The sequence below is a fragment of the Labrus bergylta genome, chromosome 1, assembly GCF_963930695.1.
Source record: "Labrus bergylta chromosome 1, fLabBer1.1, whole genome shotgun sequence".
NCBI lineage: Eukaryota > Metazoa > Chordata > Actinopteri > Labriformes > Labridae > Labrus > Labrus bergylta.
The window spans coordinates 32675731-32692798 of record NC_089195.1 but is presented as its reverse complement, the minus strand read 5'-3'; the positions used below and the strand labels follow the sequence as shown (position 1 = coordinate 32692798).

The 17068-nt window shown below is 44.3% G+C and overlaps 1 protein-coding gene across 1 annotated transcript in view; it reads left to right on the top strand.

Annotated features, from left to right (window-relative positions):
* Positions 1 to 17068, top strand: part of usp43a (ubiquitin specific peptidase 43a) — a 119804-nt gene that overhangs the window by 8060 nt on the left and 94676 nt on the right. The window contains exon 2 of the mRNA XM_020654153.3: positions 6751 to 6909. Within this exon, the coding sequence (XP_020509809.2) occupies positions 6751 to 6909 (159 nt within the window). The remainder of the gene's footprint in view (positions 1 to 6750; positions 6910 to 17068) is intronic.

Below are 17068 nucleotides of genomic sequence, written 5' to 3'. Positions count from 1 at the left end.
CAATCAAGCAGCAACGTCTGGTGTTGAAAAAATGAAAAAAATATAAAAGTGCAAAAATCTGTGTCAGTGTCCAGAAGTTATATTCAAACCACTGGTGAATGGTAAATGGACTTGAGCTTGTGCTGGTGTTGTAGTTCTCTAAATCGGTCCTGGTCTGAAAGCCGGTCTCAAGAACACTTTCTGACGGTCTCAGTGTCTGACTGTCAATTCAAGACCGGTCAAGACCACCACTGACAGGCTGTTTCTCTACACCATCACTGTGATTTGAAGGAAAACACCTCTTCTTAAAAGAACACCTCAACACCGGATTGTCAGAGCAACGAGATCGCCTTTCCCTCAGTCCTTTATGAATACTCCTAACATCTTTCCTTAACCTCATGACGTTTTCCCCGGGGTTAAGGTAAAGTGGATAGTGAAAGGGGATAGGAGGGACAATTCGGATGCACCCCTGGTCTTGTCTCAGTCTTGATCCCTAAAAGTCTTGGTCTTGTCTTCGTCTCGGAGCACTCTGGTCTCGGGTGTGTCTCGATCTCGTTTAGAATGGACTTGACCACTACTAACTTGTACAACACTTTTCTGGTCTCCTGAATACTCAAAGTGCTTTTACACCGCAGGTCACACCTACACATTCACACACTGATGGTAGAGACTGCTGAGTAAAGTGACCATCAGAATTAACTAATCCCATTCATACACTGCTGACAAAGCAGTGGGAGCAACTTGTGGTAAAGTGTCTTGCTCAAGGACACATCGGGCATGTCGCTTCAGGAGCTGCAGGATCGATCCCTCGACCTTCCGGTTAAGAGAAAACTGACTCTACAAACTGAGCCACAGCCGCCCCAGAAATCCATGGCTGCTGCCGATGAGTCTCCAAAGCAGTCTATGGGATACCCCCAAAAACTTAATTTAGACCAAATCATGACACTTAGGACACTTTATAAAAAAGAAGGCCTACTTGAATAACCGTTAGCAGTATCTGTGTCTCAGCTTTAAGAGTGAGCGAGGAAGTCTTCCTGCGTTAAACACCGCGCCTCACACTTATAAACACAACAGAACCAGACCCTCTTACGAGCAGCGATGCAGAGCCACCATATGCTGTTTGGAAGCAGCATGTGTTCTCACGACTCGGCGAACGGGCACTCCATTATACCTACACGGCTGTGACAAGAGGCAATAAAGAAACACGAGAAGGAGAGTGTCTGTGTAAGCACTACAATATGAGAACATTTCCATCAGGTTTATTATACCCTGCTGTGATTTATGTTCCCCGTGCTGTACGACACGGCTGCAGGAAGCCGTGGGAATACATCAATCTTAAGCGAAGCAGGGCGGGCCGCTGCGATCGAAAAGTCTGCCCTGACTTTTTCCTGCTTTATCTTCATGGTGGGATGGCGAGTAAGCTAATGATAGCATGACAGATAGAGCCCGCTGAAGGTGTATTTACAGCTTCAGCTGAGAGTATCAATTTCTCACTTTCAGCCGAGCACAGGGAGCCCTTTCCCCCGCGCTGTAAACCATTCAGAGGCGATTATTCCCATCACATCTCATCCCTTCTTATTTTCTTCCTGATCGCCTGTAAATCCCACACCGGGGACCTCGGCAGACACGTAAAGGCTTTGTTCAGTCTTGACTCGCTGGCGCCTTTATCAAAGGGTTATTTTTTTTTCTGAGCTTCTCAGCCTTTGCGTAGGAAATTTTAGGTCCGATTCCAAGATTTCGGCTTTAGATTTATGATTAAAAAAAAAGACTTCATCTGGAGGTGAAACCAGTGTGGATGAGTCAGGAGGCAGCAGCTTGGATTTGGAAGGATGTTCGGAAGAGGAGGAAGAGGAAGGACAGGTGCAGCTCTCCATAAAAGAGGGGGTGAGTGTGCATGTGTTTCCAAAGAATAGGAAAGACTTCCTTTAAGAGGCAGAAACCTTGAGCTAAACCAGACTTTTCTTTTAAGATGTATATATTTTTATGGGGCCACTTTGCCTTTATAGGACAGCTGAAGAGAGACGGGACATTTTGGGAAGAGAGGGGGAGGGGGGGGGCTGACATGCAACAAAGGGCCGAGGTCAGACCTGAACCCAGAGCTTCTCCAACGAGGACCACAGCCTCAACACAACCGCCAGGCTACCCAAAACCAGACCAGATGTTGACTGTTATCTTCTCCTCTATCGCCTCCCGGTGGTGGAATGAACTTCCAAACTCCATTCAATCTGCAGAGTCCCTCTGCACCTTTAAGAAAAAGCTAAAGACCCAGCTCTTTCATGAATACCTACTAACTTAATGATGATGGTCTCCATATTATTGATGATGATGATGGTAATGACGATGGTTTCTGTTTGATAACGAGGACTTATAAGATGGTTTCTATACTGATTAGAGCTCTCAAGAACTGCCCTCAATGTTGTGCTTTGCCTCTGGTCACTTCCTGTCAGCACCTGTGTGTCCAATCAGACGCAAAGCTGATCGTTTGCTCTTACTCACATTGTTCCCTTTTTTCTAGATCCTTGCTTGTGTTGTTCTTACTCTCTGATGTACATCGCTTTGGATAAAAGCGTCTGCTAAGTGAATTGTAGAATTGTTACCTACAACTTTCTACCCAAACGTTCAATAATTTGTGGGGCAACAACGAATGGAGACTCTGACTCCAATCCTCGGGGGGGAAATTGTTCCCAAAAATCAGCCTGCATCATCTTGTACTGTGTAACCCGCTTTAGAGAAACGTTAATGGAAAAAGAGAACTCTGAGGTCATGTGCTGCTGATGAAACAGCGTTCTGGGAACAAGAGTGGGCTGTAAGTGATGACTGTCCCGCGTCAGGTCTGAACTCCAGGGAGCAAAAAAACATGAACCTGCAGATTCAGAACATAATGACAGATTCTATCCAGCATCCCACCAGCCGCACTTTGAGGGTGTGTTGAAAAGAAGAGAGCGTGCAGTTTTTCCTCTTGCCTTACATATGCTCTGTCATCATTCTGTGAAAAATCCATCCAGACCTGTTCTTCAGGCGGGACAGCGGTGAGGTGTGTGGCTTGTAAATGGGTTTTTTAGGCCGAGACGGGGGAGGGTATTTTAGTTTGGTGTATGTTTATAGTTTATTCCCGCCCTGCCAGCACTCTGATCCGTCATTGTTTACAGAGGAAGAAGATGGATGTGCGAGCGGCATGAAGGGTAATGGTGTGAGGTGAAGCAAGAGGGTGCAGGCCCTCCCTCATGGGGCACCACTGAGAGGTCCTGACCCCTGCTGTTGAGACTGCACAGATGTACGGCTGCTCCTTTGTTTTGTTTGTGGAAGAGCAGGGAGTCCTTCATATTTTAGTTTCATCCTGTTTGCTGGAAGGCCATGTTTACACCACAACGATTTCAGAAGAAGATTGGGAACTTGTTTTCACGACAACTTTGGTACCTGAAAATGGAAAACGTAGCATCTCGTTTGTCTTGTAAACTGACAATATGCCGTTCCTCTGAAAAAAATGCATCACCGTTCCTGACACCAAAAAATGAATTAAAAACATTGTCTGAGCTGCCTCCCCCCCTCCTCTCTAGAGTCCATGCTCACTCAGGTCACCATGTGGTGGACTCTGAAGCTTCAGTGTTTATCCAGCTCTGCATGGGTCTGTAAACCTTTCTGTGTTCTAACCTCTCTCCATTTTTCAAAAGCATCTCCAATATTGATCCTAGTTTGAGCACGTTTCTGCTCGTGGAGCTTATTAGAAACATGCAGAGGCTTTTTAGGTCGGGTACAATCACTTCTATCTGAACCACTTCTCTTGCCCGCTTCCATCGCTGCAACACCTGTTGACCTGATAACTGCTCTCATATCTGACAAACTGAGGGGCGTCCAAAACGGCCTTGTGGGGGTCGCCTTAAAACCACCTACCTTCTCTGGTCCAAACAAATCCAGAGCATTCAGGAGCAGAATCTAAAGTCAGAAGGAGGACATACTGGCTGCTGCATTGTTGTCAGAGAAGCCAGCACTTCAACATAGCATGTTTCCTTAATGTCTGATCAGATGTCTGATCATCAGGTCAGAACCAATCAGGTGCGTGCTGAGAGTCAGACCTCTCGGTGGTCCAGACTGATCAATAGTTCTAAACAAAAAGCTTAGCACTCCCTCAAAGTTGAACCTGACGCCCACCTTCATCCTCTCCTTGACTCGCTCTCGAGTGTTTTCTCAACAAACACTTCAGCTCAGGTCAGCTTTAAACACTGCTCCGTGTGTTCACAGCAGCTTGACATTTCAACCAACCTGCAGTTCCTGTCTCTGTCTCTCTCCTGCAACTCTGTGCTTTGTGTTCCTGCTTTCATTTCTGCATTTACAAAGAATTCAATTAAAAAACCGGGACTGATGCCTGGGAATACAAATGTGTCCCTTTTTAAAAGTTCTTTCCAGGCTGTGCGCACACACACTCACACAGCATTTCACAGAGGGAGAAAACAGTCAACAGGCAGCATTGGAAACTACCGTCTGAATATTTAGTGTTTTTTCTGCCTCTCTTATTTTGATGTCGGTTTATTTTGAAGAGACGCTGCCGTGCCTTCCTGTAAGAGCTTGGATACTGATACGGGGTAGAGTTTGTCGTCTCTCAATCGGAAGGTGGTCGGGGGTTGTCCCACATGTTCGATGTGAAACTTAACCTCAAGTTGATCCCGCTGCTTCATCGTTTCAAAAGTGCTGTGAGAGGTCAGAAGACGAGAAATACAAACTGAAGTCGATTTACCATTTACTATGATTCAAGTTTCAATATCATCAGTCCCTCCAGGGAGTTGTTAGGTAGCAATCCCAATGGCAACCCCGACCCCTAGGACACGGACTCATCATGTGTATGGTATGATCGAGTCAGCTGTCTTTTCATAGACGAAATCATTGTTGTGTCTTTATTTATAAAGCTTTACTCAACCTGCTTTCCTCATACTTGTGTAATTGTTTACATGTCAAAAGTGCTGGAAGCCACCGTCTTCGCTCTGCAAGCTTATGTTTGTGATCTGGTCCCAAAGAGCGTCTTGAAATGGGGAAGAGAAGTTTCAGGTTCGCTGCTCCTGCGGCCTGGAAATCTCCTGCAGAAGGATCTGTGTCTCTTCAAATCTTTTAAAAAGTAGATTGAAGGTGTTTGAGGACGATGCTTCTGGTTGCAGATGCTTTGAATGTTGACTTTTCTGCTCTGTGACTCAGGACACAGGCTCTGTGTTTTATATCTGTAACTTGTTGATTATGCTGCTGCATGTCTTCAACAGGACACTCTTGTTACAGAGAATCTAAATCTCAATGAGGTTCCTCCTGGTTAAATACATAAAAAAAAATGCAGTTGCAATTTTGTTAAATCACCGCAACTTTAAAAGAATATGATTTATTTGGATTTTTTTAAGCCTTTATTTTAGAGGACAGTAGACAAAGTCGGAAGGTTTGTATGTCGGTCTCAAACTCCTGCTTAGAGCAATATGGCCTCTGTACATGTGGGGCGCGACCTAACCACGAGGCCACTGGCACCCTACCTTTTTCGGCAAGTTTGACTAGCCAATCATCAGTCATTCAAAAAACCCTCCTCCCCTCTCCTCTCCTCTCCTCTCCTCTCCTCTCCTCTCCTCTCCTCTCCTCTCCTCTCCTCTCCTCCCCTCGCCTCCCCTCTCCTCTCCTCTCCTCTCCTCTCCTCCCCTCGCCTCCCCTCCCCTCCCCTCTCCTCTCCTCTCCTCTCCTCTCCTCTCATGTCAGTGCTTCCTCGTAGTGATGAAGCTCATTAGCGGGCTGTCTCCGTCCGCTAGAGTGTGTGTGTGTGTGTGTGTGTGCGTGTGTTTATATTTAGTCCTGGGGCAGCGCAGGTATAACGTGCTGCTTATTGATGAGGTGTTGAGCAGAGCTTGGATGCTGTCAGTCACACACAGAGACGCAGAGACGGACAAGTAGCCGCCCAGCGTAGTGGTAATGCAGTCATTACTACTGAGTGTCGTCCTTTCTCAGTCGGACTCGTAAACATGCAGCTCCCTTCGTCCTAATTGAATTAGACAGTCTGCCTGTTTTTTCTCCCTCCTTAGACCTGTCAGGTTTTGTGTCTACTTTGTATGACTCACTCTTCGTAGTGCAGCGCATGAATGTGTTTGAATTCTTGGAATATTATTGAGCAGCACAACTATTGCAAATGTCAGGACTCATGTGCTGCGTTTCATTAACTGATGAAGCCAAAATAGCACTCTGAATAAATTATTTTATAAAGAAAACCCCACAAATGTTGTGGACTGTCCCCTGGGGAGTTCCCTGAGAACTTCACACCATGGGGGCTTTTCTCGACCTGCATTCGCACCACCATGGTATCTACTCTAGGAACTAAAATAGTTTGTTGTTCCTGCAGTGCGGAATCAATATAAAAGGGGGACGGTCTGAAAACACCTATTCTAATTTGTACAGAGACTGCACATGAGGACTTCACAGTGTTTGTGAGGGGATACAGACTTTCTCCAACGAAGACTTGACTTTTCAGATATGACAGAACTGTACATATGTTTTTGAACTTGATCTTTTCTCAGGTAAATAATGTCTCACAGATGCTCTTAGATAACTTAAAGTGATGATTAGACGGGGAGAGAGAGAGATGTCCCAGCTTCTCTAAATCTCTCTAATGAGCCCCCTGAGGGGAAACCTCTGAGTCTTAACTTTTTAAATGACGAGCTCCTCATTTCGTCGGCGAACCATGTCAGTGTTTAACGACTTCTGAAATCCTCCCCAAGTGTCACATTAATCACGATGTCTCTTCTCTTCTCCTCTTAGAGCATCGTGGCCAAGTACGGCTCTCAGTTTCGGGGAAACTCTCAGCACGATGCACTCGAGTTCCTCCTCTGGCTTTTGGACAGAGTTCATGAAGATGCTAATTCCAGCCTCAACAACAACGTTAGCAGCAGCAGCAGCAAGACCAAAGCCAACGCCAAGGTGAGTCCACATCGTCAAGCAGCAGCAGCAGCAGCGCCGAGCTCTGTTACTGCCTTCTCACACCCACACACACACGCACACACAAACACACACACAAACACACACACAAAGCTCCTGTGTCTTTTTAGCACTCGTCTCCCTGCTTTAAACAAGTCGCTGCACAAGGACAGGGGAATGAATTACAACTTTAATTACACGAGGTCCTTTAATTACATTATCCTCTGAGAGGCATTAACAGCTGTTCCCAGTTAATTAAACCCAGTTTAAAGTCAAGTGAAGTCCTAAACCATCTGAAGGTATCCTCAAAGTTCACCGGCCTCTGGTGATATTTTAGCCTCTCAAAATGACAACTTTTTTTTTTTTTTTGGGCTTGCATCAGGGCTTAAGATGTTTCTTGTTTTCTCCAGGCTGTAAACCAAATGAATCAGTCGGGTCCTAGCTTTAATATCCTCGGGAAGAAAGTCAAACATTTACTAAATATGTTTTCTGCTTAGAGAGCTCAGTCAAACAAAGTGAAAATGTTGCTGTCCCAAGCCAAGCATGAGCAGCTTCCCCCACTCACCAGAACAAAGTGAGTGTGTTGAAGTGTTATATATATTTTGTTGTTGAGTACTTACATTACCTCAAATATTTCAAACAGTTATCACAGCCAGAGAATTCTGTCATTTTATATTTGTAACGGGACGTGTCTTGTCGCGGTAGCCGGCATGACAGACACAACATGTTTATCGTTGCCAAGGTAACACCGGATGTTACGTCAAGGGTCGCTGCATAAGGAAGCGTGAGCTGTTATAAAAACCTCATGTAAATTATACTCGGATACTTTAGCTCGTCTCTTCCTCAGGTCGGTTTCACCCAGTCGTCTTGACTACAGTCAACACAGAGTTTGTTTTCACTGGGCGGAGGGATGCAGAGAGAACTCCCATGATTCCCCGCCAGCCTCGACGTCATCCTTTGTTATTGTTTTGATTTTGAGCCCCCTGGTGGTGGATTTGACATACTGTGCCTATTAATGATGACACGTAAGAGCTACAAATTAGCTCCTGTCAATAAGAAAATAAGACGATTGATATGAAGACGGGATGCTTTTTGTTCAGCCAGGCTTCTCTCCTCTCCCAGTTTTTATCCACTAAAGTTTCAAAGACAGGAAATCAAGCACCACCTGGCCTTCAAATAGACCGCAGAGAACCATAACCCATTGCAGTACAGTTTGTGTGTAACACTGAGAGGATTGTTTGATCGGAACATTGCATCAGTGTGGGATACAGTTTCATAATCTACCTTGTTATGGCAGACGTCGACATCACAGGTCCACTTTCCAGCCGCCCTGCTGTGAAACGATTACGACACAAAGACACGGTTTGTTTGATTCCAGCCAGGAGATTCAAAGAACACGGCTGCTTATGAGGAGAGTTGGTGCTGCAGAGGTCTGTGTTGTTGTTGTGATTTTTTTATACCTGCGGTGGAGTTTAAATTCACTGAGCTCTGTCCTGAAATGACCCTTCAGAGTTTGCAGTGATTCTCTATTTGTGAGATGTATCAGGAGAGAGCAGACTGTGTTCCCTGTCTGTCTCTCTCTCTGTCTCTCTCTCTCTCTCTCTCCCTCTCTCTCCTCTCTCTGTCTGTCTATCTCCCTCTGTCTCTCTCTCCCTCTGTCTCTCTCTCTCTCCCTCTCTCTCTCTGTCTGTCTCTCTCTCTCTTTGTCTCTCTCCATCTCTCTCCTGTCTCTGTCTGTCTATCTCTCTCTGTCTCTCTCTCTCTCTGTCTCTCTCTCTGTCCCTCTCTCCCTCTCTCTCTGTCTCTCTCCCTCTCTCTCCTCTCTCTGTCTGTCTATCTCCCTCTGTCTCTCTCTCCCTCTGTCTCTCTCTCTCTCCCTCTCTCTCTCTGTCTGTCTCTCTCTCTCTTTGTCTCTCTCCATCTCTCTCCTGTCTCTGTCTGTCTATCTCTCTCTGTCTCTCTCTCTCTCTGTCTCTCTCTCTGTCCCTCTCTCCCTCTCTCTCTGTCTCTCTCTCTCTCTCTCTCTCTCCCTCTCTCCCTCTCTCTCTGTCTCTCTCTCTCTCCCTCTCTCTCTCTGTCTGTCTCTCTCTCTCTTTGTCTCTCTCCATCTCTCTCCTGTCTCTGTCTGTCTATCTCCCTCTGTCTCTCTCTCTCTCTGTCTCTCTCTCTCTCCCTCTCTCTCTCTCTATCTGTCTTTGTCTCTGTTGTGGGATTGTCACCTTGCTTCCTTGCACTTGGAGAGAAGCCAGGATGTGGATTGATGTGTTGAGAGGGAAATGAAGGGCAGACACACTACTTGATGACTTTTTGTTATCATGACTCAAGTCGCACGCTGCCGATTGCTGAGCACAAAATGTCACTTTAAAACATCTCTGTCTTGGGCATTAAGGAGTTATTGTATTGGTTTAGAGTAGAGCCCGACCGATTTATTGACCAGCGGCCGATATTAGCTCATCCAAGTGACTATATTGTATCGGCTAATTTTATCAAAGATATTCGCTGATATTAGCGGATTTATTCACCAGTCAAATCGCATTTAGTTTGAGTTTTATTGTTGCAGTTCTCTTTCTGGCTGTCACCAGCAGAGGGCGCAAGCATCATCACTCTCCAGAGTGTCGAGCGGTGATGAACCTACGTGCTCAGTTACTTTCCAGTTAAGTGAGCATCTTGTCTTCAGTATAAATCTTTTCCACACGTGTTTGATACCTGCTTGACGGATCATTCCAATAAATGTGTCTATCCATCACTAAGATCGAAGACAGACCTAAGAAAGATATCGGCCGATATATCGGTTTCTGAATTTTTTATCTCCCCAATATCGGTATCGGCCCCAAAAAATGTCACATCGGTCCAGTCCTAATTTAAAGTTAACAGTTCTCCCTAAGGCGAAAATATACTACTTTGATTAAGTTATAAAAAGGAACGTGGGGCGCCGTGAAACTTAGCCTAGCGGTTAAGCTTCATTCCCCAGGTACAGAGGATATAGTCCTTGCAACGCCTGTGGGTTTGAATCTGACCTCGGCCCTTTGCTGCATGTCTTCCCCCCACTCTCTCCTCCCTGTCATTTCCTGTCTCTATTCAGCTGTCCAATAAAATCAACAATGGCCTGAAGAATGTAACTTCATAAAATAGAACTCTAAATCTGCCATGTTCTTTTGTTTTTGACATGAACTCTCTGTTTTCATTCAGCTGGGGAGTGAGGTTTGAAGATTCCTGGACCCATCAGGTCGTCTGTAAACTTTACATAACGAGTATAATAAAGTAACACCAAACACTAATTAGCCGTGTGATTGTGCTGGTGTGTGTTTGCATGCTCATTATGACATTAAATACTGGGTAAGCAGACCTCCTGTGATCATCTCCCTCTGTTACAAACCCCCTTGTGTCTAATTACGTTCACTAAGCATCCTCGTGTTCTCCCGGTCAGCGTGGAGGTTGGCAGCAGATCGGCTGGTTCTGCCTCCTGTCTGGGCCTCTCCGCGCTGCCAGCAGACCACCTCTAGTCCCGTTAGTCAAATATAAACTGTTATGAGCTGAACTGTTGCCGCGCTGCCACCCCACCGCCCCAGCAGCTCCCCTCGTCTGACAGCAGCGCTAATAGAAGCAGCCTTTATGCCACATAAACAGCTTAGGGCTGTGGCTCTCATTAGGCTGCCAGTGAATCGTGGTATCATAAAGCCGGCTTTCCTCTGCTGCTGTTAGGAGGCAGAGAAGAAGAAAATCCCTGGCATTTTCACACCAGGAGGGAACATGTCTGATTCTGTGAAATGAAAGGCTCGTCCTGCTTCCCGTTAATTGATTTTCATTCGTGAAGCTCAGCTCGCTCACGCTTCTGCTACTGATGTCATCTGAGGACTCTGAGGGTTTGGGGTTTCGTTCCTTATAGCATCATATTGTTTTGTATCATGTATTTTTGTATGTAAGGCAAGTTTATTTATGTAGCACATTTCAGCAACAAGGCAATTCAAAGTGCTCCTGTATGAGTCAGATAATAATTGGATTCCAATTGGTAGAAAAATGGTGTCTGAGTTAAAGGCAGAATGTGCCAAATTTAACACATAAATAAATCATAAAGTCTGTCCTGTGTAAATGTGTCTCTGAGTCCTGACTGTCTACAATGAGGGAGAAGCTCGAGTCCCGCTGGCTGTGTTGTTGTCAGAGCCGTGTTTACATGGACGGGACGGCCGGCTCCTCCCCTTGTGTATAAAAGCTGTTTTAGTCAAGAACTAGAGAGAAGAAGAAGAAGAACATACTCACTGATTATTTGGATGTTAGTAAGAGTTTTTAGATCACGCTCATTCTGTGTCAAGTTATGTTCAAAATGAAGCTACGAGCTAACTAAAGAGCCCAGAGCAAATGACAATTTTGTCTTCTGCTTGCGCTTAATGTTGCTTAATTATGGTGCGTTCTAATCCATAACTCCTTCATGTGGAGAGCGGAGGCTTTAGAATAGAAGAGGTGTGGCCAAAGAGCAGTTTGTTTTGGTTTCATCAAAAAGTCGAACATTCTTCCTTTAAGGGAATGGCAGGCTGTGAGTGACATTGACTTCCTCGTCTGTCACCTGAGGCTGGGAAACAGACATGTAGGATGACACAGGTCATGCTGAGCTGACAGAAACTTCACAGCGTCAACGATGTCCCTGTCAGAGTCACAGACGACCCCATCCATCTGGTCTTATATTTTAAAACTGGCTATGAAGAGTTCAGTTTAAATGAATTAATTGACGCACGTATCACTTCTTCAGTTTGTTCAGAGCATCAGAGGCCTGTTCAGTTAACTTAGCATTACCTGCAGCTGTTGCAGTAACAGACAGGTGACATCACTCAGGCTTCCTCCATTACAGTCTATGGTTTAACCAAGCCCCTTGTGGTCACAGCTTTACACAGATTGTAATGAAAAATAATCAGATATTGCCTTTATGTGTTGTTTGTTTGACATGTGTGTTGTAACCCCACATACGCTTTTTAACATAGCAGGACTTAAGGTTGTCATGTCTTTTGATGCTTTGATACTTTTCACAGATCTTGGGCCCTATCGAACACCGGGCAGAAAGTCTCTTGGTGTGCAGCGCATGTGTCTTCATATTCCCCCTTTGACTCAGTTGTCATTATTACTCCCCACGTTTATCTTGTTTAAAGAAAATGAACTTGAATCCCTGTCAGCACCCAGGCGTGTCTGTTTCAAAATGAGGTGTGATCAGACACAAAGCGGGCACATTCCTATCTTGAGGACTTAGAAAACGACTTCACCTAAGACCCCCTAAAACCTGGTCTGAAGTCTAAAGTCTGTGGATCATTATGTTCCTCATATTTAGAGGACGTTTTAGAAAGATGGACATGTGTTTGTAATGGAGTAAAGAGCTGAAAATCTCTGTCAGTGTGTGTGTGTGTTTGTGTGTTTCCCCCCTTCTCTGAAGTGTGGAATAATCACGCTTGAGCTGGGAAACAGTTCAGTGAATGAATGGAGTTATGGATTTATTTGGATTCTTATTGGCTTGACTTAAAGAGACAGCTAGTGTTTGAAGTTCTCTTTAAAAAGAGCAACATTTGTGTGACTTTAGATGGAACATAAACTGCCGTCACTTCTTCTAACGCTTGGTAAAATGCCATGACGACTGAAGAGTTTAAACATCCAGTTAGTGAAAACTCAACAGTCTGATTTGTGCGTCAGAGCATTGTGTGAATGAATGCAGCTCACCTGCTGTAGAAGCAGTGTGACCGGTCCTGCAGCTTTAGACTGGTAACATTACATAACAGAAGACTGTGAACACACATGAAGGCAGCTCAGTAATGTTAATCCTCCTTCCGAAGGGACCTCGCTCGACTTGCTCGCTGTCTTTTCTCGCCTCAGTGGCTCCACTCTTCAGCAGCATTCCTCATAAAGGCTAACCAAAGACCACAGAGGAGTCAGAGATCTGTGTGAAATAATCTCAAATCCTCGTTCTTTTTTTGAGACAAACCGTTTAAAAACAGTGATAGAGGCAAGTTTTTGATTGTTTCTTTAAGCACAGAATAGATGAGCTTTTTATCGTAACCATTTGTTCACATGTTGTCAACAGTCCAGCTTTGGTCTCCTAGCACTTCTTCAAATATATCCTTAGTTTTTATCAACAATCGATGATCTTGTTTTTCATTCATTTCATTATATGTCCATTTTTGTAAACAGCCTTTAGTCATTTTCCATTTGCCTCTCTTCTTATTCAACCATTACATTCAACAACTATCAATCCATTGATCCATCCATCTATGTATACATCCATCCATTTATCGGTCCATCCATCCATCCATGTATCCATCCATCCATTTATTGGTCCATCCATCCATCCATTTACCCATCCATTTATACATTCATTTATCGATCCATCCATAATCCATCAACCAATCCATCCATTTATCCATCCATCCATCAATCCATCCATCAATCCATCCATCAATCCATCCATTTATCCATCCATCCACCCATCCATCCATCCATCCATCCATCTATCCATCCATCATCCATCCATAATCCATCCATTAATCCATCCATCCACCCATCCATCCATCCATCCATCCCTCCTTCTGACTACACCCTTGTGGTAAATGCTCCCACTTTAAAAAACTCAGTTCTATAAAATAAAAAGATGGAGGACAGGACTAGAAGTGGCAGAGGCTTTTTCTTGCCTAGACTACATGATATTAAAGGTCAGATCCACGCTCAGTTTTGCTTTAATATGTTCTTCTCTTTCGGCCCCAGCAGCTCTTAGAATATGAGTAAGATCGGCTCGGCTCTACTGATATCTGGTGCGTTAAAAAAACCTGCAAACTGAAGCTTAGTATTGTCAGAGAAAGAGAGAGAGGCATACATTTCTCAGCATTCTCTGAGTGAGCTCCTGCAGTGCACTACATTTAGCCCCAGGCCCTCCACGAGTGGGATTTAGAGCGCGTGTGTTTAAAAACTCATCCATCTTACCCCTATGGACCGTAGTGGGACACAAGGTTTGCCAACGCAGCCCCTGTGCCTAAGCATTATGCATGCATTATTCCACTTTTAAATGTCGATAGTGGTCGGCCTTTCTGCCCCTTGAGGGTTGACTGTGGAGTGAGAGAGAGCCAACTGCATAGACTTTGAAATCGGGTCAGTGGATGCCATAAAGAGCGCAAGCCCTGTTATCGACGGGGCCTGGAATAGTGAGTTTGATAGCTCTCTGTGCAGGCTTTGTGCTCCACGGTCTCGAGGGTGGTGGAGAGCAAATGTCGATGAATGAGATGAATCAGCTGACAGGTGGGGCGACGGGGCGAGGCTGATGGGTTCTTGATCTGGAGTCCCCTGTTCCTGAGTCAGTCATCTGGACATTATATATATATCTGATACCACATCCAACTCTCCTGGTTTCAATCAAAATGTTATTAATTTTAAGATGACGTTCAAAATGAAGCCGCTGATTCTTCTGACAAAACCTGTGAACAAAATGTTTTGACAGGTTTGAGTGAAATGCTGTGAAGGTTTATGACAGCTGATATGTGTGATAAGCCTCAACGGTTCGGACCGCATGTGATCTGCTGATTGTGGGAAAAATGTTTCATTAATGTTGAATGTCTAAATCCCTGTGTAAGGTCTAGATGTATCAAAGTAGGGTTTAAGGAGGGCATGAAGGCGCTGCACAAATGAGACTGAAAGAGGTCGTAATGTGTGGATATTTGATCGTGCATGGTGACGACTTTTCTCCTCTCACTCTCACCATGCAGGTTTTAAACAGCGCCCTGTTCTTACCAAAGACTGAAAATAAAATAAATAAAGTTCCTGAATGCACGCTACCTGTTTGTTTTGTCTGACTCCACACGCGCTGGCAAATGAACGCTGTGCATACACAACGTGAGATCTTCTGTGTTGGACCCCATGTTGGAAACCTTTTGAGCTCAATGAACAATGTTAAGCGATGTCAAAGGAGCAATATGTAACTCTGACACCGAGTGTTTAAAATGGGTACTGCAAATTCCAAACATCGTAGAGAGCTGCCTCCCCCCGCCCCCTCCTCTCTAGAGTGGATGCTCACTCAGGTCACCATGTGGTGGACTCTGAAGCTTCAGTGTTTATCCAGCTCTGCATGGGTCTGTAAACCTTTCTGTGTTCTAACCTCTCTCCATTTTTCAAAAGCATCTCCAATATTGATCCTAGTTTGAGCACGTTTCTGCTCGTGGAGCTTATTAGAAACATGCAGAGGCTTTTTAGGTCGGGTACAATCACTTCTATCTGAACCACTTCTCTTGACCGCTTCCATCACTGCAACACCTGTTGACCTGATAACTGCTCTCATATCTGACAAACCGAGGGGCGTCCAAAACGGCCGTGTGGGGGGTCGCCTTAAAACCGCCTACCTTCTCTGGTCCAAACAAATCCAGAGCATTCAGGAGCAGAATCTAAAGTTAGAAGGAGGACATACTGGCTGCTGCATTGTTGTCAGAGAAGCCAGCACTTCAACATAGCATGTTTCAATGTCTGATCATATAGTGAGGTCACTTCAACATTTCATTCAGGGGATATGTTACAGACTGCTCCTTTAAAGCGCATAAGAGAAAAAACTCACATTAAATCCAACTTGTTGTTTACATAAAGATGATTATTTTGAGTTTGAAATGTTGATGTACCTTGTTCTGGTGTGTCAATGTTCGATAATCTGGGTCAAAAAAAAAACATCCCCCGCTCCGCACCCTGAGATTTGTGATTCATTTTTACCCTCGACAAAGTGGTGATGAAACACAATAAATCCTTTGAACCAACTCTCTGCTGCTGCTGATGAATGACAGTTACACACTTCTGTACATAAAAAATGCAAATGTCCCGTAAATATTTCAAGACCGAGTGACTTATTAAATAACATATTTGCCCCTGAGGGGGATCGAGTTGTAACGAGAGTCGAGAAGCATTTGTAAATATTTAACACAAATCAGAGCGCTTATCAAATTTGAAAAAAAGAGCTTTGAACTTTTTCCAGAACTCAGAGGGAAGAAAACAAGTTGATTTCACTGATAATAGAGACTGAATGATTTGATTTAAATCAATAATAAAGTTTTAATGATATAATAAATGACATACTGATTACAAACAGCCAGCTAATGCTCGGATCACAGAGTATATTGTGAATCAGTTTAGTCCCATCATGCAGGAACATTTAAACGTCTTCCTGCATGTTGTGTGTCTGCAGACGTAGGGTTTGTTGCAAAGGACAGATTACAACATGGCAGAATCTGGAATGAACGTTTACAGGTGTTAAAGGTGTCACATGTAGAATTTTTAATCTAAAATATCTAAATTTATAAAAAAAATGGACTAAACTGATGATGTATTGATTTTGTTGAGTACTTACATTACCTCAAATATTTCCAACAGTTATCAAAGCCACAGAAATCTTTACTATCATAGTTTAGTACATTGACAACGGTGCCATGTTTATTGTTGCCATGGAAACACTGGACGTTACATCAAAGACCGCTGCATAAGTTAGTGTGAGCTGCTACTGAAAGTTGCCGTCCTGTTGCTGTTTGTGCTGCTGTGATAAAAACGTCCTATAAATTATACTTTTAACACATTAGCTCGTCTGTAAACATGTCCTCTTCTTTTCGCCCGGTCGTCTTGACCACGGTCAACACGGAGTTCATTTTTATCGGGGTTCGGGTGGGAGTAGCAGAGAGAATCACTCCCGTGATTCCCCCGGCAGCCTCGACGTCATCTTTTGTTGCTGTTTTGATTGAGAGCCCCCTGGTGGTCGAATTGACATACTGCGTGTTGAAGACAGTTTTATGAACCAAATTGAACTTAAAGCATCGATTAGTAAAAAAAGAGGGTTAGGGCAGGAGGTTTGCATCAGCAGACCTGAGAGTGCGGTTTGGGAGCGTGCCTTGACGGTGATTGGCTCTCATGACTCAGCATCCAGCCGATTTGTCACTCAAGTGTCCTCTGATACAGATATCTGTTTATAGAGACGGATAAATGGAGCTGGTTTGACATCAGCGGCTGCTTCTGGTTTCCATACAAACAGTTTTTTCCTGCAAGCCTGCTGATCTGTGATTTCTCTCTTGGACTACAAACATACAAACAACTACAAATGGAGTCAAGAACACTTCCCATGCTGAATATTAAGACTGTAAAACTTATAGGTCTTCATGTAGACTCTGTAAATAGA